This window comes from Lepidochelys olivacea (assembly GCF_965140295.1).
Source record: "Lepidochelys olivacea isolate rLepOli2 genome assembly, chromosome: 10".
In the NCBI taxonomy this organism is placed as follows: Eukaryota; Metazoa; Chordata; order Testudines; family Cheloniidae; genus Lepidochelys; species Lepidochelys olivacea.
The window spans coordinates 45,961,093-45,988,336 of NC_140420.1; the positions used below are offsets into that span (position 1 = coordinate 45,961,093).

At 43.8% G+C, this 27,244-nt stretch overlaps 1 protein-coding gene across 2 annotated transcripts in view; it reads left to right on the top strand.

The window, feature by feature from the left end:
- Positions 1-9,970: 9,970 nt before the first annotated feature.
- The window catches only part of SORD (sorbitol dehydrogenase), a 39,108-nt gene continuing 21,834 nt past the window's right edge, over positions 9,971-27,244 (top strand). Inside the window, exons 1-4 of one of the 2 annotated variants that reach the window (XM_084640788.1) lie at positions 9,971-10,337; positions 16,571-16,604; positions 19,302-19,466; positions 21,676-21,835. In XM_084640788.1, the coding sequence (XP_084496914.1) occupies positions 10,275-10,337; positions 16,571-16,604; positions 19,302-19,466; positions 21,676-21,835 (422 nt within the window). In that variant the 5' untranslated portion in view covers positions 9,971-10,274. The remainder of the gene's footprint in view (positions 10,338-16,570; positions 16,605-19,301; positions 19,467-21,675; positions 21,836-27,244) is intronic. The other variant, XM_084640789.1, reaches the window with a different exon arrangement.

Genomic DNA, 27,244 nt, shown 5'->3' on the forward strand with positions numbered 1-27,244 from the left:
AACCAGTTCTATCCTACACTATGTTCCTATCGACTAATAAACCTTCTGTTTTACTGTCTGGCTGAGAGTCACATCTGACTGCAGAGTTGGGGTGCAGGGCCCTCTGGCTTCCCCAGGAGCCCCACCCGGGTGGACTTGCTGCGGGGAGCACACTGTGTGGAAGGGGATGATGAATGCTCCAAGGTCAGACCCAGGAAGGTCGAAGCTGTGTAAACTTCTTGACCTGGAAACAGTATGCTCAGAGAGAGGAGACATGCTCCGCCAGAGTCCTGCCTGGCTTCATAGGGAGTAGTTCCGGAGCATCACCCCAGTGACATCCTGTTTTACAGACAGCATAGCCATGTACTTAGATTTGGTAGATGTTTTCTGAGAGACAGTAAGGCTAGGTGGCTGAGAGCTTGGGTTGCCATATTAGAAGCCAAGGCTCTGTATCTTGTGTAATTGCTTTATGGGGTATGAACACTTGCTCAGTGATAAAGGTGATATTAAGACCAATTGTAGGAGTGAAACTTGAATGTATGATCTTCTGAGATGGAAGATCTATTTTGTCTCTGTGTTGCATACTAACAAGACATGCCTGCACAAGGCTAATAAACGTTTGCTCAGGGAGCAAGCAAACTGTAGTGAGCACAATGCAAATGAGAAATGATGTGATTCATAATTCAGCCAAATCTACAGGAATTTACATGGGACCTGTAAACCACACACCTCTATGATCTAAGTACTAGCCCACCCTAGCAAATGACACAGTCCTGCTTCAAATCATGGTGGTGCTAGAGATCTTCAAATAAAGGCTTGAAGTATGTTTACAAAGAAAAGTGTTAGGCAACCCAGATATAGGGGTTACTGCTGCTCCCCCACGGCTCTCCCTCAATGACTCTCAGCTCCCCTCCACTCAATCAGTGCTACCCATGGCCCCCCTCCCTCAGGGACTCTCACCCTCCTGCTCCCCCGGCAGTGAGCGGGATAGTGAGCGTTCCATGGGATGAATACTTGCTTTCTTGCTAAACTAAATCTTTTCACCTCAATTCCCCTCAGTGCAGAACCCTGACATTCCCCCCTGCACACAGCTCTCAACTGATGTTGAGAAGGAGTGGAGCTGCTTACAAGGTGTGGAAATTTCCTGCGCATACAATTATATATTATAGAATCATAGAAGATTAGGGTTGGAAGAGACCTCAGGAGGTCATCGAGTCCAACCCCCTGCTCAAAGCAGGACCAACACCAACTAAATCATCCCAGCCAGGGCTTTGTCAAGCCGGGCCTTGAAAACCTCTAAGGATGGAGATTCCACCACCTCCCTAGGTATCGCATTCCAGTGCTTCACCACCCTCCTAGTGAAATAGTTTTTCCTAATATCCAACCTAGACCTCCCCCACTGCAACTTGAGACCGTTGCCAGGGCCATCCTTACCCATATGCAAAGTACGCAGCTGTGTAGGGCACCAGGAAATTTGGGGCACTAAATTTCCTGGTGCCCTGCACAGGCCCTGCTCTGGCTCTTCCCTAGGGCCCCCGTCCCTGCTCTGCCCCAGCCCTGCCGCCACTCCCCATAGCTCTGCAGTAGGGCCAGGGCTGCACTCGCCGGCAGAGGGAAGTGCAGTGACCTGGCCCCAGCCTGCTCCGAGCCGCCAGTGAGTGCTGGGGGGTGGTTCCCTCCTGCCCCCCAAGCCATCCCTCCCAACAGAGTCTTGGGGTCAGCCCCCCCCCCACTCCCTCCCACAGAGGCCTGGATCTCCTCCCCCCCGGGGGGGGGCGCTGTGTAGGGCCCCAGAATAACTAGGGATGGCCCTGACCATTGCTTCTTGTTCTGTCATCTGCCACCACTGAGAACAGCCAAGTGCCAGCCTCTTTGGAACTCCCCTTCAGGTAGTTGAAGGCTGCTATCAAATCCCCCCTCACTCTTCTCTTCTGCAGACTAAACAAGTCCAGGTCCCTCAGCCTCTCCTTGTAAGTCATGTGCCCCAGCCCCCTGATCATTGTTGTTGCCCTCTGCTGGACTTTCTCCAATTTGTCCACATCATTTCTGTAATGAGGGGGCCCAAAACTGATACAATAGTCCAGATGTGGCCTCACCAGTGCCAAACAGAGGGGATAATCACTTCCCTCAATCTGCTGGCAATGGTCCTACTAACGCAGCCCAATATGACATTAGCCTTCTTGGCAACAAGGGCACACTGCTGACTTATCCAGTTTCTCATCCACTGCAATCGTCAGGTCCTTTTCTGCAGAACCGTTGCTTAGCCAGTCGGTCCACAGGTTGTAGGGGTGCATGGGATTCTTCCATCCTAAGTGCAGGACTCTGCACTTGTCCTTGTTGAACCTCATCAGATTTCTTTTGGCCCAATCCTCCAATTTGTCTAGGTCACTCTGGACCTTATCCGTAGCCTCCAGCATATCTACCTCTCCCTCCAGCTTAGTGTCATTTGTGAATTTGCTGGGGGTGCAATCCATCCCATCATCCAGATCATTAATAAAGATGTTGAACAAAACCCCTGGGGCACTCTGCTTGATACCGGCTGCTAATTAGACATCAAGCCATTGATCACTACTTGTTGAGCCTGACAAACTAGCCAGCTTTCTATCCACCTTATAGTCCATTCATCTAATCCATACTTTTTTAACTTGCTCCCAAAATACTGTGGGAGACCGTATCAAAAGCTTTGCTAAAATCAAGATATATCATGTCCACTGCTTTCCCCATATCCACAGAGCCAATTATCTCATCATAGAAGGCAATCAGGTTGGTCAGGCATGATTTCCACTTGTTGAATCCATGTTGACTGTTTCTGATCACCTTACTCTCCTCCAAGTGCTTCAAAATGGTTTCCTTGAGGACCTGCTCCATGATTTTTCCAGGGACTGAGGTGAGGCTGACCTGTCTGTAGTTCCACGGGTTCTCCTTCCGATTTTTAAAGATGGGCACTATATTTGCCTTTTTCCAATCATCCGGGACCTCCCCTGATTGCCAAGAGTTTTCAAAGCTAATGGCCAATAGCTCTGCAATCACATGAGCCAATTTCCTCTGTACCCTTGGATGCATTAGATCTGGACCCATGGAATTGTGCATGTCCAACTTTTCTAAACAGTCCTTAACCTGTTCTTTCACCACTGAGGGCTGCTCACCTCCTCTCCATACTGTGTTGCTCAGGACAGGAGTGTGGGAGCTGCCCTTGTCTGTGAAGACTGAGGCAAAAAAAGCATTGAGTACTTCAGCTTTTTCCACATCATCTGTCACTAGGTTGCCTCCCCCATTCATTAAGGGTCCCACACTTTCCCTGACCTTTTTCTTGTTGCTAACATACCTGTAGAACCCTTATTGTTACCCTTCACATCCCTTGCTAGCTGCAACTCCAGTTGTGTTTTGGCCTTACTGATTACACCCCTGCATGCTTGAGCAATATTTTTATATTCCTCCCTATTGTGTAAGTAGGTTGAGAATAGGCCCCTAAATTTCTAGCTATTGTTGCCAGTTGTTGAACTGGAACTGAGTGTTGCTTAAATGCAAGAAATTATTCTACTTCAGTCTTCCTACTCTGGTCACATGCCTCTTGAAAACTGTAAAGCATGATTTGTGCAAAGTTTGAGGAAGGCTTCAAGAATATAATAGATTGTTCAGTCTTTTATTTTCTCCACTAAGTGTAGTTTAGTTTACAGTGGTGCTCAACCAGCGGTACCCTAGAGTACACAGAGGTCTTTCAACTCATCTAGGTATTTGCCTAGTTTTACAACAGGCTACATAAAAAGCACTAGCAACGTCAGTACAAAGTAAAATTTCATACAATGACTTGTTTATACTGTTCTATATACTATACACTGAAAGGGGTACAGTAGTCTGGAAAGGTTGAGAACTACAGGCTTATTTATGTGAATAAATTGGGACCACTTTCACCATAAGCAGCACTGGATATTTTAAGAAATCCTATAAAAGAAAAAATATCAACTCTCCCAGTTTCTAAACCAAAAAATGTACAGCTGTTCAGAGATGTTGATGAAGGACAAAGAATAAAAAAGATGACTGGAGGTGCAATCAATACAAATGGATCCACAAAGGGAATTATCTCTTGCCAAGTGTGGGGATCCTCTGGTACAGAAGACATATTTTTAAAGACTGATCAATACAGATGAAATTATGTTTCGCCAATATCAATATGAAATTCTTGATGGAAGTATGTAAACACAAAGTGTGCATGCCCCATGGGTATATGAGAAAATATTCCTTGAGATATTATGCTTGTACAATGCATGTGTACTGTTGATAGCTAGAGTAGAAACATGCCTGTCTAATTTACCAGTGACAAATAACACAAGCTGATGCTTCATCTGCCCATATGACAGTGACGCTGCCCAAAAATACACAACAAAAGTCAGTCCCAAATGATTTACATGGTGTGTATGAGACTTGAGCTTCATGATAGCCAGGAAGGATGTGTGTGTCAGTACTCGCTGGTTCCTGCAATCTCTATAACTTTGGCTCTTCCAGGAATTATTGGGCTTTTTGAGGAGGTTGAAGCCAACTACACTTCTTTCACATGAGACAAAATTTCAGATAAGGGACTTTTATGTCTCCCCCTCAACATTTCAACATGCCTTTTTTGAAGAACATCCAGCAATTCCTATGACTGCACTGATTCATGACAAGCTGACAACACAAGTGCATGAGAAGTTCTTTTCATTTCTAGCAAAATGCATATCCCATGTCAGCAACAGGTAATGGTAAGAGACAGAGAAGCAGCTACTGTATAAGCTCTAGGGAATGCTGTGTGGAGTTATACACACACAATTTACTGGAATCATATAATCAAAGATGTGAAATTCTGGGTTTAGCTCAGAAAGGAGGGAAAGTTGACAGGAAAGTTTATGACAACAGTGTTCTTCAGCTATTAAACTATGAGAATGAAGAGGAACTTGGGGAGATGTTGGGAAAACTAAAGGTAAAATGGCGTGCATCCTCTCTCGATCATTTTGATCAGAAACTCAGAAAGGTCATTGTGTCAAAGACTGGCAGATGGCTATTGGAAGAAAGAGACAGGTAAACCAATGGAATTACAAAAAACAATCAAAGTCTGAATTCTGTGCTGAATAGGCTAACTAAGCGGAAGTAAGCAAACACAGGCAAAATGGTGTTGGCTTTCTACTTCCTGCAAACATTCTATCTACAAAATTTTAAGAGGATGGTGTGGCACGGGAAATTATCATCTTACCCAAGCACGCAAACAGTTAAATCCAGATTATATTGAATTCTCAGTTGATTACATGCCCATAGACAAGATTGTGTCCTTTATAAAGCAGTAGTGTAACAGAACATGTGTTTGGCTCAGAAGAGATGGTCACAAATCAAAGACCATGGACGGTCTAGCTCAGTGGGTCTCAAACTTCTTTTGCCCCACAGACCGCTTGAAAATTGCTGAGGGTCTTGGCAGACCACTTAATGATCTTTCCAAATGTTGTTAGTACCATCAGCTCACTACTGTAAAGTGCTTTGGATAAAAGTGCTATATAAAAAAAACTGAATTAACTTTTTTAGTTTTATAAATAAAAGCACACAACTCATTTTAATATCAGTAGTCTTACCTTTCTAATGCGATGGATGTGCCCTCTCCCACACACCGCAGCAGCCCTTGAGCTGGGGCTGGGAAGGAGGGCTGTCTTTCCCTGGCCACTGCAGCTCTGCACTTCCCAAATTCCCCCCACCACCTCTACTCACCCCACTGCTCCCTCCCCGCTATTCCCCCCAAGGCCACCATCTCACCTTACATGTGTGTCTTCTTCAGGGTCCAGTCACCTAATTGGAGCCATGCCTGCGTGACTCCACTAATTAGGTGGGTGGCCCTTCATTCTCTTGTGTGCAGCCGCCCAGGTGCACACCTAAGAGGGAACTATCCATGGACCACCTGAATGGAGCTCGTGGACCACTGGTGGTCCACGGACCAGTTTGAGAACCTCTGGTCTACCTGACTTGATAGCGAAGCAAAACTGTGTATTTCTACAATCACAGTCCAGCTGCTTTTGAATCAGAGGATTATGCACAAAGGAGTATGTGGTGAAATTATTCCCAGTTGAAACATGTTCCTGCAACACTTCTCAAACATGTTGCCACATATCGGCAGCACAAAAGTCCAAAGGTACAAGTCTAAATGCAAAAAAAGGCAGAGTATGCTCTGAAAAAACTCATGATGAATGCAAGAAAAAGCAAACCTGGAAGGAAAAAAACATGACAAAAGGATGAACTCCACGCACTGGCAGCACTGGATTCCCCTCTGATGAGTGAAATCAGAATTGATGCTGCAAAGAAAAACATCAAAGCAGGGGGAAAACATAAAAAGGGGACAAGTTGAGGTAAACCTGTTCCCAAGGGGAAAAGGTGAGTCTTCCTTTGTACTGGACAAGTTTAATTCTGGAGCACCGCTGTCTTCATGGTCTCCCGAAAGAATAAAAAAGCTATATAACTTCTATGAAAATCCTCAACAGGTTATCCATCTATGAAGAGTGTTCATGTACAGAACATTTACAGTAATGTTGAAGACATGAAGTATCTCTTGAACAACTAGCTAGCTGATACTATAATCGAGGGCTTCCTGCTTACTAGTTTCCCTAGAGAATGTTACTGAAACTGATGTTAACAGTTTTCAGCCCATTTATCATTCACTCATTTGTTACCTGGATACACTTTAAATGTGCACAAGTTTGGCATAAAACCAGACGTTATGGTGAAGGATCCCACAAATGTATACAGTTTTCACTGCATCTTAGTACTTGTTTTTCTGAAATGGGAAATTATTTTGTACCTAGACTCCAATCAAGGCCTCTCCACCAACTACATTCACATGCTACAAACAATTATAGAACCACAGATGGCTTCTAAGATCGACTGATCTGTGTGGATCATTCATGTACTGCTTGATGTTCCAGTTTGGCATGATTCACTGGCAAATGAATTTCCATTTTCATAGCAGAATATTTACTGTTTTGCTTACCTTTGCACTTTTATTGTATTTTATTTGTTTCAGAAATGTGTAAATATCTGAATATATTAAATAGATTTAAAAAACCTACTATACAGGTGTGCTTTAGATGTGTCTTATTATCAGAGTTACTGGTTCAGGTTTTTGCCCACTGATGGTGTCAAGGCCGATTCCACACTCTGGCACTTTGAGTGCAGGAGGTGGGGGCCTGCAAGGATTCTAAAAGTTAATACTGACCACTCCAGGCTTGTATTAAACTCCCAAGGTTACAGCTTCTCTCTGACCTTGGATGGGTAGATACTGCCAGCACCCAAGTACAAAACCCCCTTTTGGAACCTAGGAAGGCGCACTTGGGAATTCCTTCCTGTGGAGTACCCTTAAGCCCTTTCATGCCCCCCCCCCCACCCTTTCCAGGGAAGAGCTGAGAAAGAAAACAAAGAAAATCAGCTGTTGCCACCAGCTAATTAAACATCATGTGCACAAACCTTTTAGGACACAAAAATCTAATTCTGTTCTTAAAAAAAGGTAAATTTTATTAAAAACAAAAAAGAAAGAAAATACATTTGGAATTTAGGCTTTTTGCTCGATTTAAAAAAAAATTACAAGGATTAAACATCAAGATAGCTCTCTTGAGGTCCAGCTTAAAGGTTACAAGCAAAACAAAAGCACCTGGGGTTAGCACAGAGGAGTCCACAAGCCATAAAGAAATAAAAGAGATAAACCTAATTGTGTCTTCCTAGACATTTCCTGATCTATTTACATATCTGGGGTTTCAAATGAGTAGATTCTAAGTATGATTTGATGATTTTTCATAACTGGCACAAAGCTTTTTACAGCATAGCTGCTCTGTTCCCCCTCTCCGGAGAACAACAACAGATAGATAAAGGGGAAGTTCCCCCCCCCATTTTAAAAAGTTCTGGCCTTCCCATTGGCTCTTTTGGTCAGGTGCCCACTCCCCTCGTTTTTACCTAACGACTTTGTAATCCTTTACAGATAAAGCAAGTAGAGAACAGCTACTAACAGGGATTTTATAGCTAACTGCCTGGCTAGGAGTCTATATAAGGTAGCTACCCCTCCCCCTGCCTCACCTTCATTTATCACAGATGGTTTAACAGATGTCAACATAAACGCTGTAAGAAACTCACCATGAATGATCTTATGTGTTTGTTCCACATGCAGACCTACTTACTTAACCCATTTCAACTTGAAAACATACTCTTCTCAGACATGCAACCCAATATCCAGCTCTCCACTGGCAGCTGCTGACACCCATTATTTAAATTAACTAAGAAAAAATAGTTCTTGATAGCATGCATGAGGTTCTTCATGGTTCTTTGTTAAGCCATTGAGATTTCAATAGTTCTTTATAGCCATTTACCATTTCAGCTGGTTCATTGCTAGTTCTGGACAGCAATTTTTGGGATTGCAAGGGAAAAAATCTGTTATTAAACTAAACGAGGAAGTAAGCATGTGCCAACAAATACGTTGTTCAACTTTCGTAGCTCTACATTTGTGTTAATGATATGGTGTTTAAAAAACAGCAACTGTTTGATCTTAACAGGCAATAAAGATCCAATAAAAATTCCAGGCCTGTGCAATAAAGATGTACGTGTGGTGATGAAGCTCTTTTATCACTTCCTTTTGTAACAAGTAGAAATAGGGCCTTGCTATATGTTTCTTGGTAAAGAAAAGGGGAAATGATGTTAAAAATCCATTCTGATTTTTAAAAAATTAGATTGCAACACAGAACCTATGAAATAAGGTTCCCTATCAAAACAAAACAAAAACCGATTGGAACTGTTTCCCGCACTAAAATATTTCATCTCTCTACCATGACACAAGACAACATTTTTAGTCTCATTTTTTTTAGACTATATGGAAATACTATATAAAGATACTCCTACTACAATAACAACAACAACAATATGCTAATAATAATACATAACATTTTACTGCACAGTTGGCACAGTATTAAAAGTTAGTTTGGATTATGTTTTTACAACTATTACATTTTTCTGACACGGCTTCATATTATATAGGCCGATGCACTATCCTGGAAGAGGCTGTTACAGCTCAGTTCGGCCAGGTTTTTCAGTAGCCTTGTGTAGCTCTCACCTATTTGCATTACACGTATAATTTCCATCGTCTGTGCAACTTCGGAATGGATGGTGGTTCCGGAGCCTTCCTGGTGTTCAGGGGTTCGGGGTGGGGGGAACGTATGACATCGTGCTGTTACCTGGTGGCCTCCTTACCAGGCTACTGCCCTCCACCTGGTGCTACTCGTTTTCACCCAGTTTTGGTTATTAAAATGTATTCCCATCCACGTGTCGGGGCACTCAGATTCTTCCTCCATAGTAAGAATAGGAGTACGTGTGGCACCTTAGAGACTAACAAATTTATTAGAGCATAAATTTTCGTGAGCTACAGCTCACTTGAAGTGAGCTGTAGCTCACGAAAGCTTATGCTCAAATAAAGCTCAGTGGTTTGAGCATTGGCCTGCTAAACCCAGGGTTGTGAGTTCAATCCTTGAGGGGGCCATTTGGGGTCTTGGGCAAAAATTGGGGATTGGTCCTGGTTTGAGCAGGGGGTTGGACTAGATGGCCTCCTGAGGTCCCTTCCAACCCTATGATTCTATGTATTCTAAATGTGTTAGTCTCTAAGGTGCCACAAGCCCTCCTGTTCCTTTTGCGGATACAGACTAACACAACTGCGACTCTGATTCCTCCACAACGTGGCCGGGGCGTGTCACACTGTGGTACAAGGAAGAGAAGCTTCACTAGCTGCCTTCTCCCCAAGAGACCCCAGGCCTGTCCGCCCTTCAGGGCCCTGCGCCGGGTCCCAGCCACCCCCAGGCCTGCCCCGCCCCCCTTCAAGGCCCTGCGCCGGGTCCCAGACACCCCCAGGCCTGCCCCGCCCCCCTTCAAGGCCCTGCGCTGGGGCTCAGGCACCCTCAGGCCTGCCCCCCTCCCCCCTTCAACGGCTCAGTCACCCTCTGGCCTTGCGCGGCTCCCTGGGGGCGGGGCAGGGGTCCTCTCTCGTGCCCCCCCGGCAGTGCTGGCTCCCGCCAGGCTGCCTGCGGTTTGGACTATGAGAGCCGGCCGCTCCCCACCCCCCACCGGGTCCTGCCAGCCGCCGGCCCTTGGACCCAGCTAAAGTCCCTTGTGCCGCGGCTGCAGCGGCCGAGGCGCCGACTGTCGCTCACCCCCCGGACCCTGGGCCGCCGGGCGGCTCGTGCACCTGCGCGCGGGGAGCGGCCGTTGCTGAGGGCGGAAGCGCCGCGAGCGGCCCCGGCCCGGCTGGCTGAGGGAGGATGGCGGAGCAACGCGCCGAGAACCTGTCGGTGGTGGTGCATCGCGCCGGGGACCTGCGCCTGGTACCGCCGCCCCGCCCCGCCCCACCCCACCCCGCGCCGCGAGAGGCGGCTGGGGGAGGGGGTCACAGCCCTGAGGGGATTTTGGGGGGATCACAGCCCTCAGGGGTCAAGGGATTGTGTGTGGGGGGGTCACAGCTCTTGGGGTTCAGGGGATTGTGCGGGGGGTTACAGCTCTTGGGGGTATTCCACCCCTTGGGGTTCAGGGGAGCCTTTGGGGTTCAGGGGATTTGTGGGGGGATCACAGCTCTGGGGTTCAGGGAGTTTCTGTGAGTTTGCAGCCCCCGGTTCAGGCAGCCCAGGGCACTGCCTGGATCATAGACGTTTCAGGTGTAAAACCTAAAATTGGGTATCCCCAGTCCATCCTCTCAGGGCCAGGGCAGGGTTATACCCTACAGGGCATTTCTGGGTTTTTGCCAGTCTGGATTTCTATGTTCCACGTGGTGAGGCTCCCAACTCTTACCTATGGAAATGTTTTCACATCTAATACATCTTTCTTGCAAGAAGCTTCTGGTATTTGGCTTAAATTCATCTTTAGTTAATTTTGCCCCATTCTTCCTACTTAGACCCCCCTGTGGCACACTAAATAATTCCTTTCCCTCAAATGTCAGCATACTCTTAGCATGTCTCACTTACCCCTCTTCCCAGTCATTGCTTAGCTAAGCAGTTAACTCTTTTTATTTTTCCTCCAGCTCCCTGATTGTTTATATTGCTTTCTTCAGGGTTTCTGCATATTTCACCTAATGAAGTGTCAGCTCATTGATGATGCTGTTTAATAAGATTCAGCCTAACCCAGATCTACTCCAGCTATGTCCATTGCTATTAATTATTGCCTGTTGTTACTGTCCTTCAACCTGTTTTCAATGCACATGACTATTCCTGTCCAGGCCAGTTGGCATTAATATACGCAGTGAATTCATGTGACACAATATCAAATGACCTACTAGAATTAAATGGAGGAAGATTTGAAATCTTTCTGGTCCTTGGCAAGGCTGTTTTGTACCTCCTCAGAAGTCAGAGGACTCAGGGCCCTCCCAGGCCAGGAGTGGAATGGAAGCTCCTTTTGCCCCCGAGTTTGGCAGGGAGTGAGGATCGTAGGGCTCAGTGGGTTAGCTGGGGAGACAGGGGTTGGCACCGCTGAAGCTCTATTTGGCAGGGTAGGGGCACTCCCAAAGGAGGGCAAGAGATCGGAGAAGAGATGGCAGGGAAATGACGCTGGAGAAGTTTCACCACACTAGACTACAGAGTGACAAACTAACCCTGCAGTCTTCTCTGTTTTACCCAGATTCTGCACATTTCTCATGATCCAGCAAATTGCTAGCATGAGCCTCTGCTGGCAAAGTGTGGGCATCCCTGTTGTACAGGTTCTGGGAAAGAAGAGCATTGCTAACATTCTGTTTGTATTGCATTTGATGGTGTGTGGTGGGGAGGGCTTTGGAAGCCATACAGTTCAGTACATATTCCTGCACCAGAAGGTGCTGCTGGGACACAAGAGAAAAGATAAACAACATTTCATGGTGTACATTGAACATAGCTAACAGGTTGGAATGACAGAGTGCCAAAAATGACCCAATGAGGAATTGCATTGTGTTAAACTTGCACACTATGGGCCTGATTTTCATAAGTGCTTCAATTTGGAATCGAACTTTCTGGCTCCAGTCAGGTAAATAGACATCTGTTGTGTGTACAGGTATTTGCATTTGCAAATTTGGAAGATGTCAAATAAAGAGGCCACTTCTGAAAATCAAGGCCTATGTCTTAATGAACTTTGATAAGCAGTGAGGTAGTCACAGAAAATAGTTTTGATCTGGCAGGTGCTTGATATTAAATACAGACTTTGGTCACCTGTTGTGGCTCAGTTTATTTTTATTGCTCCTGTGCAGCTCAAACAAAGTGAGCAGTGTTATATACAATGTGTGGCTCACAGCCATATTTGAGATAGCGGTAACATCTGCCAAAACAGTATTAAAAAGCAACACTTATAATAATGTGCATCTCATACACATATAATGTACAGTTTTCTAAATAGAAACATAGGAATTGCAGTACTAGATCACACCCAAGGTCCATCTAGTCCAGTATCCTGACTCTGACAAAGGCAGAGGAGGTGCCCGCTTTGGATCACCTCATGATTTCTAATAGTTAGAGATTGGCTTAAGCCCTGAAACATGGGGTTTAATATTCCTTTCTAAATATTTGTTAGCATTAACTGTAATAACTGCATATTCTTATTATTCATATAAATGTCCAATCACTTTTTGAATCTCATTACATTCTTGACTTTAATGACTTCCTGTGGCAGTGAGTTCTAGACTCTATTTTTATTTTCTTTGTACAATCTCTTGCACAATGGGGTCCTGATCCACAACTGGGGCTCCTAGGTGCTATGGTAATACAAATAAATAATATTTATATGTTGTATTTGTATAGTATTTACATGCTTTTATCAATTTTACATTGCCGGTTTTTAATTTAATTGAAAATCCCCTCTATCACAATCATTATCATGTCCCCTCTTATTTGTCTCCTATCTGAGGTAACAGTCCCAATCTCTTCAGTCTTTCTCCATATGAGAGTTTTTCCAGGCCCATGGCCATTCTCTTTGTTCTTCTTTGAGCTCCCTAGTGAACAAATGGGTGCATGTTTTTTAGGATGCTCTTAGATACTCCACTTTCAGTATTGTGAGCTTCATTATCTTTCATACATATTGCAAACTCCTATTTTCACACACAACTTTTTAAAAAAAAATAGCTGAGGTTGTAAAAATTGTGTTTCACCAGTTCACACGTTTGTTAGATGCTTTCTATACATGTGAATAACTCAAAAAAGGCTTTCTTTAAAAACTTCTGATTCACTTTGGCTGTGTCCTGAGTGGGACAAAGTGCCTTGGACTGAAGAAATCTGGGTCAGAAATAAAGTTCTGGGCACTAAAATTACATAGAGCAGGTTGTGCCCAGATGCATACCCCATTGAGCTTCATTAATATCAACAGGCAGAATTTGGCCACATACTGTCCATATGCAGTGTTGATCATTTACTGCTTATTTTAACAATGAATGTCAGTGCAATGCTTGTGAGATATGCACAGGCAAGCAAGCATTTTAGTCTGGGAACACTGATATAGTAAAATCCAATTCCATGGGCAAGTTAGTGATAGAAAGGTAAGTGAGGCATCATTTAATTCATAAAAATCTGACAGAATCATAATTTCAATGTTGTCACGTTGTGCAGTGTAGCAGGGAGGGCTCACTGCCCCATCCCCTGGCTCCCAGCTTCAGGTCCTCTGATTGGTGGAAATTTTGATAATGCAGGGCTGTCAGAAAAGGATTCAGTTGGGTTTCATTTGAAAGCCCTTTTCCCCCCAAACACAATGGTACCAAACGTGACAAACCTAGAACACTTATGAAGATATATATTCAAAAAATGTTTAAAAATCAATTTTTTTTAAATTACACTGTAACACAAGGATGCATTGCTTGCATAAAAAAAGACACAGATTTTTGGTAATCCTATGGAAGTTAGTCTTGACATATAGGATTGAAAAAAATTATTCATTAAAGTCATCATCAGTGTCTTCTCTGTCTAGGGCACCACTCTGCTAGACACATTGTCATACTGATCCTCCCCTGCACCACACTCACACATCACCATACAAGGCAGGCTACTGGCCAACCATTTGCATGGTGGTGAGCATCTGGCTTTTGTACATGACCATTTGATTAGGATTGATTTAAGAATGCATTGTATTTCATGTGTAACTGGAAAAACCCATTCATGCTTGAAAGGAGAGGGTAGTTTGGGATGTGCTCAGTAATACTGGAGCCATTCCTTTGCTTGATGAGGTTCTCGATAGCAGGTAAAAAATGCACCCCTTCGTGGCATTTGTCTGATCCTTGGAAAACAGCCACCAATGTAGCTCTGCAAGTGTTGTAATGTTGATCTCAAATAGTAAACTTGACATATGAACGCCTCCAGGGCATTTATGATCTCATCAGTGACTGTCTCAGCCATTCCAAGCACCTTCAGTCTAAGGAGAGAGTCTTCGGAGGCTGAATCAAATGTCTTCCAGAAAGAAAATTTTGTCTTCCATCCTGAAAGGGTGTGAAAACCTGGAAGTGTGGCAGCTTTTAATGGTCTGGGAGATAGGAACACATCTCTGAGGGGATTCTGTTCTCCAGCAGCAGGCACAGAAACAGAATTTGCAGAAGTCTCGGGAGTTACAAAGAAACTACTGAAAAGTGAGAGGCAGAAGTTTCATTACGCCATGTGACAATGAAATTCTTCGAGCAATTCTTTGCATGCTGTACTGTTTTTCCTGCAATGTGTAGTTACTCATGCTTTGTGCAAGTATGAGACAGTAGCTTCTTCACTGTGAGATTGGAAATGTTTATGGAGTCAATGATTTTGTATTGGACAGGTGCAATACCAACCATAACTCCGCCCCACCCACTTCTCTGTCCCCTCGCACACTGGATCTGATTCACATTTACACTTATTCACTTTTAAATCACTCTGACTGTGTTAAGGGATCTCGGTGTAAATGAGCATCAGGCCCACCATGTTTATTTGACTTTACAGTCATTAAATCACACTAATCAAATCTCATCCTTCCCCAAGCTTTATGCCCTACGCTACTAAAGAGCCAAGGAAAGCAAAAAACAGCAGGGTGGGTTCAAAAGCACTGCTGGGATTGAGAATCTATATTGAAGTGTAGTGCAGTGGCTCCACTAAAAAGTCAGCATTTGCCTCACAGAGATATCAGAGATACTACAATATTTCCCTAAAATGGGTGGTAAGTCTGGTGTCTCTGGTGCCCTGTTGTGGTAATCTGTACATGACTGTTGGAGCTGATGCTTTGTGGACAATCATAACAAGACAATCCACTTCTTCAATCCAAAGTAATATTTGCTTATCGACTAAAAATTTAAATCATCTTTGCAGAAAGGTACAGCAAAAAATAAACATAGTGAGGTGAAATCAAACCAAACACAACACAATTCTCTTCACTTTAACTTTGCTTTCGTACTGTGATAGTGATGTCAAATATTGAGTTTAGTGTTTATGGAGTTTTTAAATTGGAAATTCTTTTAGGAAAGAATATCTGCTTTCAAAGGTCCAATGCCCGGGCTTATGTGTGGGAGTAACTGGGTGTAGGACACAATGTATGCCTTTGATAATGAAATAACTTCTAAGCAAACAGATTATACAGCTCTTATGCTAGTCCCAGTGAAGGACCAATTCAGTTTCCATTGCAGTCAATGGAAGTCTTTCATCTGGGAGTTGGGCTGGTTCCAGTCAACTTGAAAAGACAATGGCAACCACCCCACTTTCATTTTTAAAGTTAAGAAGAAACTTTGCAGCAAATCTACCGACAACTCAGAAATCCACTTTTCCTCCCCATTGTACACTAGCTTCCCAATCCTGTGAACAGAGTCAGTTATAGGGGTTTGAAAGCACCATGTTTATTTTTGTACGTGGGCATTTTGTTTAACCTCCTTGTGTAGTGAAATCTTAAGGACTTATTCTTTTTTCTTTGAATACTTGGGAGGAGCTCAGATACCACAACGTTTGGGAACCAGGTAAGTATATAAATATAGAGAGAAGAGGTAAAAGTCCTGCCAACATATAGGTTACCTTTTATTGGTGTGAAAAGTGACCCAGGGTTGTAGCTGAGCCCTTCTATATATGACAAAGTAGCTGTGTAATGCTCATTTTCCTGGGATGCTCAGGCTCCACACTGTTAAATAGCCACTGTATCCTGCTTCTTTCATGCTCCCATTAGTTCCACTTGTGGGGGAAAAGATGGTGTTTTTGTCCTCAGCCACATGGAATTTTTGTTTTGTTTTCCCTGTGATTGGTCAATGATTCAGGTTTTATAATGCCTCATTCATATAACGATCTCAAGGGACAGCTATTTCAGCAATAATAGCATTACAAGAGAAGGGCGTGAGAATAGGCATTTAGAAAGGAACATTTAATCCTGACGGTCTTTAAAAGTTGTTGGTTTACTGTGAATATCTGAAGCCACTCTGATTTCAGAAGATGAGTTTTTTGGATCATGGGATAAGTTGCTCAACTGAAACCACAAGTCCTATTCCGTTGTAGGGAAGTTTGGTATATAAGACATGATCCTGTTACTGTAATTACTTATATACTGGAGAAAATTCTAGGGATTTCTCAGAAAGCAGCCCCAAATTTTAATGCAAACTGAATGCTTTTTGTTTGTTTCCCTATAGGAAAATCGCCCGGTCCCAGAACCAGGTCCCAATGGTAGGTCTCTAGAGTGACTGCCTGCCTTCTACCTTGTGGTTTTCTTTGAGTGTAATTTCTTCCTAAATTTTCTATTTGCCCTTCTCTGATCTCCCCCTGTAAACCAACTATAGCGTCTATGATAACATATAACATTGTTCAAAAACGGAGCATATAGGTGGAGCAGGTCAAATCTTGCATCCATCTGAGAGGGGATGGTGGTGAAATCTGAAATGTATGTGGAGTTAGCTAAATCCCTCTCCCCATGTTTTCGGTTGACAAGATCTGGGAACAATAACAATTTATGAAAGACACAGTCCTGAGGGTCCTATTGAGAAATGATGCATAAGATTTAGAAAATTAGTTTTCTTCCTTTAGACCTACCTGAATCCACTCTGCTGAAGTGTAAGTGGATGGGACTTGCACTGGGAAGGAAGAAGGTGTAAATAAAGTTGGGCGAGAGACTAGGTCATTTTAATAATATCTGAATAACCAGCAGTGTTTGTGTGCTTCATATTACCTTCCTCTGAAAGAGAACGATATCAAAAAGGGGTGCTGAGCATTGACTTTGATGGGAGTTGGAAACGATCTGCACTTCTCAGGATTGGGCCCATAGAAACTAGAGAAGGAAAAAATAGCTAGAAACTCCATTCTGGCCTCATTCAGATAACAACCTTGTAAAATGGAAATTGCATTGGGATTTTGATGACTCAGGCTACTTATCATGTGATCAGAAACACTAAACATAGTTTCCTTTTGATAATCTGATTGTTTGTCTATTACCCTAACCCTGAAGTATATGTGCTTTATTGCTGCGTTCAAATGCATAGTACCCCATTCTATCTGAATATTAGTCAAGTAGGTCGAAGGCCTGTGAATCATATTTAATCAAAGATCTCATTTGGCACCCAGACTAGAGCTCTCCTCTTAGATTACATTTGCCTTCATTTACAAGAGATGTCTTTTATTTTAAGCTCTTGGAAGTTTTAGATCCTTATCTAGAATGTTCAGATTTCAGTAAGTATCTCATAAATGTCGACTGTCCTATAGGATGTAACTGCAAATGTGTAACTTTTATGAAACATGTTAGTAAATGATGGTGAACGGATTAGGAAGGTAAAGAAATAGAGGGAGGAAGAAGATGGAAAACCTATTGAAACCTGTCTAGTCCACTCCTGGGCTAGTGCAGGATTGTTCACTAGTGTCTTTTCTAGTTATAAACATTAGAATGAGATTTTCAAAAGCGTCTCAGCATAGGCTTAATTCTGTTCTCATTGAAATCAGTGGTAAAGATGCCGTTTACTGCACCGGGAGGAGAGTTAAGCCAATGCTGAGTGCTTTTCACAATCCTACCCTAGTAGTTTTTTTTCCTCTGTTAAATATTTTGGCAGTGTTTTTATTAAACTTTTTTTCTACAAATTATTGAAGAAAATGTTTCCTTGTAATGATTATTCTAAACTAAGCTCTACAAATCACCATGTAACCCTGAGCAACAGTGACTCCCAAGAGAGAGCAAAATTGTGACTGAAAATGTTACTTGGAGTGACATTGAGGGACTGCAGAATTGTAAGAGAGACAAAGGAAAGGTTTAGCAGCACAGTTCTTAAGGGTGACCTGCTAAGATTTAAAAGAAATCAGGCTTGTGCTGTTTTATGCCTTTTTAATGGCATATAAAGAAAGTCTGAAAGTTGTTGTGGTTTATTTTCCTTAAAGGTTCAGTGGCAAGGGGGTTCTGTTTATTTTTTGCATTAGAAGTTCAGCATGTGTGTGTGCGCTGGAAGACTCTGTGGGTAACTAGAGAGCTGATAGAATTATGGAGTATAAAAATAAATGCGTTTTGGAAGCCCTGCTTCAGGGCTAAAGCCAACCTCTCACTGTTAAGGTTTCCCTAAAAACAGATTATCACATTACTTCCTGCTGCAGGTTTTCTGACACCTTCCTCTTAAGCGTCAAGGGGTTGGCTGCATATCAGAGATACACTTGATAGATCATGGGTCTGATTTGGTTTGGCAATTCCTGTGATATCACAAATGCCAGGGAAATGAAATTTGATTAATTGATAGGGGAAGGAATTTTTATTCAGATTGTTTAAATTCTGATTTTTCCTAACACAGCTTTAATTCAAACCCTTGCAAGCAAAGCTCTCAGTCCATATCCTGAGTCAGCCCAGGAGTCCTCCAACATAAAAGGGAATCAAAGACTTAACATGTTGCAGCTTTCTAATGAAAAATAAGTAGGGAGAAAAAAACATTTTATTGAAAGAACTGAGCTCCTTTCCAGGCCTCCTGTACATATACAGAGGCAAAAAAGGATATAGGCCCCCTTTAGTGTTCCTCTGTAGGAAATAGAGTAACAGCCGTGTTAGTCTGTATTCGCAAAAAGAAAAGGAGTACTTGTGGCACCTTAGAGACTAACCAATTTATTTGAGCATAAGCTTTTGTGAGCTACAGCTCACTTCATCGGATGCATCCCTGTGTGTATAAAAACATCTTCTGTATTTTCCACAGTATGCATCCGATGAAGTGAGCTGTAGCTCACGAAAGCTTATGCTCAAATAAGTTGGTTAGTCTCTAAGGTGCCACAGGTACTCCTTTTCTTCTCTCTGTAGGAAAGTTCCTTGTCAGTCTTTAAAGCCTTTGCCAAGCAGATGCCTCACCTTGCTGCAGAGGTCTTTCATGCAGTTGGTCTCTGGTTTATGACTCTTTCTTTCTTTGCCAGAGGTGCTGCTGAGAATGCATTCGGTCGGGATCTGTGGATCTGATGTCCACTACTGGCAGAACGGTAGAATTGGGGACTTTATTGTAAAGAAGCCCATGGTGCTAGGGCATGAGGCATCGGGAACCATCATCAAAGTGGGGTCATCAGTAACCCATCTGAAGTCAGGTGAGCAGTTTCCTTGAATCTTGTGGACGGTTGCCTGATATGTACTTTCTCTGTTGTGATGAGGTTGAGAGGCTGGCCTGCTAGGAAATATTAAATGTGCATTGATGAAACATTAGGAATCCTGCAAACCAGAGAAGGCTGAGCCAAAGCCTTCAGTTTGGAAGTGATAAAAAGAGGAGGAAGATGGTCCAGTGGTGTGAGTGCTAGCCTGGAACTCAGCACTCCTGGGCTCAGTCCCCTGCTATGCTAGCTTCTTGGGCAACCTTGGGCAAGTCACTTAATCTCCCTCTGCCTCCGTTCCCCTTTTATAAAGTGGGGATAAGAGCACCCACCTATCTCACAGGGGTGTTGGGAAGGTTAGTACGTTAAAGATTGTGAGATGCTGGGGTACTATGGTAATGGGGGCCAGATAAGGGCTTTAGATGAAAATCTTAACTTGGATTTGAATTTCATAAATGACTCTGCCTTTATATTGGGTTAAAACTGGTGTGCAGATCCCAGCACCACCGGACTCAGGGTTCAGGAGCCAGAGCTGGGTCCCAGTGTTATGGTTTGCACCTATATCTACCTAAAATACAGCTGTTGTCCTTATATGTTTGTTCACTGCCCTCCTCACCCCTTGCACAAATCCTCCTAACCAACCACCAGCCCTTTCAAGCCAAGTCTAGCTCTCTTTTATTTAAAATCAAACCTAGAGTAAGATGTTACAATAAAAGGAGCTCCTCTTGGGTTTTGTCTCCTGTCCCTGCTTTACTGCACAGTACATTGGGCAGATTGAGATCTGTTGTGATTTGGCCAACACTGTCTCCTCACAAATGACAAGGCTCACTGCCATCCATCGCTCGCGTTGGACAGCTGACTTCATGGCACTTCTTAGGAATCACTTGCTTTGACCTTTTGAAGAGTGCTGATATGATCTGAATATTGCATATATCCTGTTGTGTATTTAATGGACACGTATTGAACATGCAATCCAAGCAAGAACATAAAGCCTTTGTAGACCATGCATGTGAGTCACTCTTGCTGCTAGTGAGCCCTTTTATTAAGCCAGTTAACTCAATATTGTAACTTCCTTTTGCTGTGTGTACGTGCTCCAGAAGTTGGGGACACCTGGCATTGATATTTAAGTGCTGGCCTAGTAAGAAACGTGGTACATTATTTCTCATTTACATCATGATAAATCTGGGGTGACTGTTGGCTTCAGTAGAGTGACTCTAGATTTAAATAGGTGTAACTCAGAGCAGAGTTTGGCCCCAGAGTTAGATCTATGGGGCAGGGACTAAACCTTTCTCTGTGTTCTGTGCAGTGCTGAATGCTCTGCAGTTAATAAACAATAGTAATGACCATCTGCCTGGACATCCTGAGCAGGACCCCTGAGCTAGAGAGATGACCACAGCCTCACTGAGGGATTTGCCCAGTGATTAGATTTCTCGTGCTGAATGAAAAGGGCTGGAAGCATTTTGGATGTTTTACAAGTCTCTTATACTCCCTTGTGGAGCTCCAGAAAACCTGACTGTGGAGCAGGTGAACAACTGCCCTTTTTCCACTCTGAGCTGTCCAAGGATTGGGTCAGGCAATGTGGAGCTCTCCCACATGGGGGAAAAGGGATTTTGTGCTCTTTGGATTTTGGAGTCTGATCTCCTGACTCCTACATGCACTTCCAGGTCTTTACCAAAAGCCCAGCCTACCTCCCCATCATAACTGTCAGTCTGGAGAGCAAGTACAGTGATTGCCATTAAAATCCAATGTTTGCCAACAGATCCTGCATGGTGTTTCCGTTTAGTTCCTAATTGCAGGAGATCTCAGATGCCACTCAGTGGTACTCCGTGACAAATGCTGGCTTTTTGATGGGAATAGGAAATCAGCCAATTTACAGTGATTAGACGAAGGGGAAGATATAGGTAGCTCTGCATGTGACTGAGCCTGCATCCTCTTAGTGTTTGTCTGCCTCTTACATATTATATTTTCTTCTGTAATGCTGAACACTGTGTGTGGCTGGGTCCCTGGGGCTGGGTGTTGAGTCTTCTGTAGCATGGCATTAGGGAAAGAGATTGAAGTGTATCAAAGGAAGTCTTTGTCTTTCAGTGGGTGTTTACAGAACAGGGTAGATCTCTCCCTTCCTTGGCATCCCTCTTGATCATTCAGATCTCCACATGGTGCAGTGCCCACACACTCCTTGTCTCACCCCACCCTCCTTTCACTCACTCAGGCGATCGAGTGGCCATTGAGCCTGGTGCTCCGCGAGACATCGATGAATTCTGCAAAATCGGACGCTACAACCTGTCTCCGACTATCTTCTTCTGTGCGACACCTCCCGATGATGGAAACCTGTGCCGATATTATGCACACAATGCCAGCTTTTGCTACAAGTCAGTCACACACGCCCCCTGCCTACAAATAACCACTCCCTGTGTGGGGTTAGCCATATTGTTCCTCCCTCTCTCCCTCAGCCATCTGCACAATGGGGATAGTAATCTAGTTACATGAAGCGCTTTTTGTTATTTCCCTAGATGCCCCTGGCATAGGTAGGGTTCAGATGCCTGGTTGCGAAATGTTTGGGAATGTGATCTAGACCTTAATCTGATCTCCTTTGTACTGACCTTCTGTGTAATGCACTTTGAGAGCTACAGATGCTAAGTACTGTAGAAGAGCTAGGGATTATTTATTTATTTGTTTGTTTGTCTTTGTTTTTATCTCCACTCTTGACTGTGGTATCTGAGAACTTTATGACAGGAACTTGTTAGACCTTTCTCTCCTGCAGAGTTCCTATGACTTTATCACTGCTTTAACCCCAAAGGGTGTCCTTTTCTTAAACCCTCTCTCTTTTTGCTCTCATTTCTATAAGGCAAGGTAAGGCCTGATGTTTTTTTGGGTTCTGCTGTTGGAAACTCCAGGAAGGGCTTTCCCTCATTCATCAAGGAGAGCCAGCCCCTTGCTGCCCTGTAGAAAGCACTGCAAGAACTGCTAAACCTGCAATATGATTTGCTCAGGTATTAACTGAGAAGACCTAGACTGGTTCTGATTGTCCCAGGCTGCCAGTACCCCCGCTAATCCAGCCTTTGTGCAACACTGAAGACAATTTTGACCCCACTGGTGCCAAAGGTCACATCCTGGTTGTCAGAGAAACTCATTTGGGCTCCGATTCAGCAAAACATTTAAGCGTATGAGCATCCATATTGCTTGATTGTACTGGGACTTAAGCACAAGCTTAATGTTAAGAATGTGCTGAAGTACTTTGCTGAATTGGAGCATTAGAAAACCTAGCAGTCCAAATTCATCCCTGCATAACTGCTCTGACTTCAGTAGAGTCATGCCAGGAATGAACTGGGTCCAGCATATCCACCCCATCGAAATACTCTGTTGGCAGTGCCATGTAGATATTTAATCTATGGAGTTTGCTCCCATTTGGAGGCTTGTGTGGAACACAGAGTTCCATGTACACTGAAGAAAGAACAAATCTGTAAATCCAGAAATTCACTAACGCTAGGGACTAACATTCTTCTTTCATTTGTGCCTGTGCATGCTCTAGAAATAGCATCCCTGATGTTTGCTGGGTTGTCAAAAATGGACCTCTGCATTGGGATCATTGTCTCGTAGTGACAGGACTTTGTGCTCTTACTGGAGGGCCTTGGAGCATTTTGCAAACATTAATGAATGAAGCTTCTTTGCAAGGTAGCTAAGTATGATGATCCCTCTTTTTAGATGGATTAATTGAAGCACACATTCACCCTGTGGACCGGCGACAGAGCCCCAACAGACTCTCAGTACCCTGCTCTGCGCAGGGAGGAGACTAGTATCTGGCTTGGTTCCTTTTTTCAGGTTATAATAAAAATCACACTTTGCCTTTCACTAGCACCTTCCATGTGAGTATATCCAGGCACTTTGAAAGCATTTATTAATGTAACTACATGGCTCATGGCAGGTGAGCAGGAATCATTCACCTAGGAAGTTATGGGCTTGGTTTTCAAAATGTGAGACTGGATGATGGACTGATTGTGTGTGTACACATGTAACTGGTTGTCACTCTGGCAGCAGGCACACAGATACCCATGTGGTGCTAACTCTCCACAGAGCTATAATATCTAGGTAGTTCTTCATGTGTCACTATCATCACTTCATACCCCAAGCACAGCGCCCCCCTGGAAAAGGCTGAAGACTCCAGGAAGGCCACTTGGGACTTTGTTTCATCAATCAGATTTTTCTGGGAGTTGATTAAATACCCTGGTAATGAGCAGCAATATAGAATCCTTAAAAAGATAGATTAGTGAACTCCCTCCCCCACTAGTAACTGCTCAGACAAATTACTGACATGTACACCCTTGTGCACAGTCCTGGCCTGCTTCTGTTCTGAAACACGGCCCACAAAGTATCACTTCAGTATGCAGCATAGCACCAGTGATTGCACTGATAAAGCCCTGGGGTAGTTTTATCAGAGACCCAAATCCTTACTCAGGCAAAATTACCCCAAAAATCAGTTGCTCAAGGATCCTGCAGGATTAGGTCCATAAAGCAATAGAGTGTAGTCTGCTTTAGCACAGTGTGATGGGTTCGATCACAGAGACCCCCGTTGGGACTGTCACCTTATGTGCTGAGGCTACCTCTGAGCCCGTCTTCCCTGCCAGGTTGGGACTTCAGAACTCTGCCTTGTTGAGCCAGTTATGCTAATCTGCTGTAACACAGACCAACACCCCCAAAGCTGCAGACTTAACTGAAAATGGCTTAGCAAGTGCTCCTGTCCCTAGCACCCAGACACCCAGCTCCCAATTGGATCCAAACCCCAATTAAATCCGTTTTACTCTGTATAAAGCTTGTACAGGGTAAACTCGTAAGTTGTCTGCCCTCTATAACACTGATAGAGAGATATGCACAGCTGTTTGCTCCCCCAGGTATTAATTACTTACTCTGGGTTAATTAATAAGCAAAACGGTATTTTACTAAGTGTAAAAAGTAAGATTTAAATGGTTCCAAGTAATAACAGACAGAACAAAGTAAGTTACCAAGCAAAATAAAACAAAACATGCAAGTCTAAGCCTAATACAGTATGAAACTGAATACAGGTAAATCTCACCCTCAGAGATGTCCCAATAAGCTTCTTTCACAGACTAGACTCCTTCCTAGTCTGGACCCAATCCTTTTCAGACCAATGTTGTGGTTTATGGCCTGGGTCCAGCAATCACTCACACCCCCGTAGTTACAGTCCTTTGTCCCAGTTTCTTTCAGGCAACTCTTTGGGGAGGAGAGGCCATCTCTTGAGCCAGCTGAAGACAAAATGGAGAGGCTTCCAGGGCCTTTTATATTCTCTCTCTTGTGGGCGGAAACTCCTTTGTTCTTCTGTACAAAATCACAGCAACAAGATGGAGTTTGTAGCCATCTGGGCAAGTCACATGTCCATGAATGATTCAGCTTTTTGCAGGCCAATGCCATTGTTTACATGTTAGTTTGAATGTTCCCAGGAAAGCTTAGATGTGGATTGTCGTCTCCCAAAGTCCATTATCAGTTAAGTATTTCTTGATTAGGCACTTACTGAGAATAGTCCTTTCTCAAGAAGCTGACCAAATGCTTCACTGAGGTTACTTAGAATAAAACACATTGAGATACAAGTACATAGCCAATATTCATAACTTCAAATACAAAAATGATACACAGATACAGACAGCATAATCATGACCAGCAAATTACGACCTTTCCATAGACACCTTACTTGACCTCCTTTGTACAAGATTTGGTGCAACTATAGGATCTTGGTTGCAACAATGATCTATACAGTCACAGTTCCTGTCAATAACATCACACACAGGTTTATTGATTTTCTTCAGAAATCTCTCCTGCAATAAACTAGACATTTTCCTGTTTACAAACAAACAGGCCATTTCTCATCTGGGTTTGTATTTGGTACCTAATGAAATGTCAGCATTGGAATATGAAATACAATTAATCTGAAAAGGTTTGTCCCTCCTCCTGACTCTGTCCACTAGAGTGCACTGCTGCTGTCTGGCAGAGGAGGGCTTCTTCAAACTGGGGTCCTAAACAGCTTTTGGAGACACTGTGGTGGCTAGGACTAGACCGTGCTGTTTAGGGCCTATTCTTCACTGTCAGACGAGTGTAGCTGATTGTGACAGTATTTCTGCTCTGTTAGGAGAATTTCCTTTTATTTGATGTCAGTGTTTCCTGGAAAGTCACTGTTTTGATTCATGGGGCAGCTCTCCTCTTGCAGGGGAAGGGAACTTTCATTCGTACCTGAAGGGGGGATTTGATAGCTGGAGGGGAGGGATAGGATACAGAAGGACCTAGACAAATTGGAGGATTGGGCCAAAAGAAATCTGATGAGGTTCAATAAGGATAAGTGCAGGGTCCTGCACTTAGGATGGAAGAATCCAATGCACCGCTACAGACTAGGGACCGAATGGCTAGGCAGCAGTTCTGCGGAAAAGGACCTAGGGGTGACAGTGGACGAGAAGCTGGATATGAGTCAGCAGTGTGCCCTTGTTGCCAAGAAAGCCAATGGCATTTTGGGATGTATAAGTAGGGGCATAGCGAGCAGATCGAGGGACGTGATCGTTCCCCTCTATTCGACATTGGTGAGGCCTCATCTGGAGTACTGTGTCCAGTTTTGGGCCCCACACTACAAGAAGGATGTGGATAAATTGGAGAGAGTCCAGCGAAGGGCAACAAAAATGATTAGGGGTCTAGAACACATGAGTTATGAGGAGAGGCTGAGGGAGCTGGGATTGTTTAGCCTGCAGAAGAGAAGAATGAGGGGGGATTTGATAGCTGCTTTCAACTACCTGAAAGGGGGTTCCAAAGAGGATGGCTCTAGACTGTTCTCAATGGTAGCAGATGACAGAACGAGGAGTAATGGTCTCAAGTTGCAGTGGGGGAGGTTTAGGTTGGATATTAGGAAAAACTTTTTCACTAAGAGGGTGGTGAAACACTGGAATGCGTTACCTAGGGAGGTGGTAGAATCTCCTTCCTTAGAAGTTTTTAAGGTCAGGCTTGACAAAGCCCTGGCTGGGATGATTTAACTGGGAATTGGTCCTGCTTCGAGCAGGGGGTTGGACTAGATGACCTTCAGGGGTCCCTTCCAACCCTGATATTCTATGATTCTATGATTCTGTGAAAGATACTTTGGCTAAAACTTTCAAGCTTAGGTGCCGAGAATTACCCCTCAGAATCTATATTTAGATTAGATTATCTATATTTAGATTAGATTATCTCCTAAGTAAAAGTGCCCTGATTTACAGAGCTGCTGTGGGAGTCAGCAGTTTCTCTGGCTTTACGCTGACCCAGTTGAGATCAGAATCTGGCCCTCTGACTTCAGGCTGCCCCTCTGCTGTCTCAAAGGAGAGGCCTTGTCAGCTGTCTCTGCCCTCCACTACCCCATTTTATGGAACACTTCCTTTCAAATACAGTTTCCAGTGCCTGTTTTGTGAGAGGTTCGGTTTGCCTACTGATTTTCTGGATGGCTGCATTGAGCAGCAGGGGGCTGGGGCTCATCTCTCTTGCAGCAGCTCAGAAGTATCTGTCTTATAGCAGAATCATTGGGTTTGTCTCCCTCTGGCCATGTGCCTTTTGTCATCATTTACTCCTGTTCCAACTGCATACAAGACACTACCACTGTGGTTTGGGGGCATTTGACTCCCTCTTTGGACCAGGTGTTAGTTACTCCGCTAACTATGGAGAGTCAGTGCCTTCGATTCTTCTTGGGAGAGTGAGTGCTAGGACCTAGTTACCAAATGTTAAACTCTTTGTATATACCAAATATTTGTATGAATCTCAAG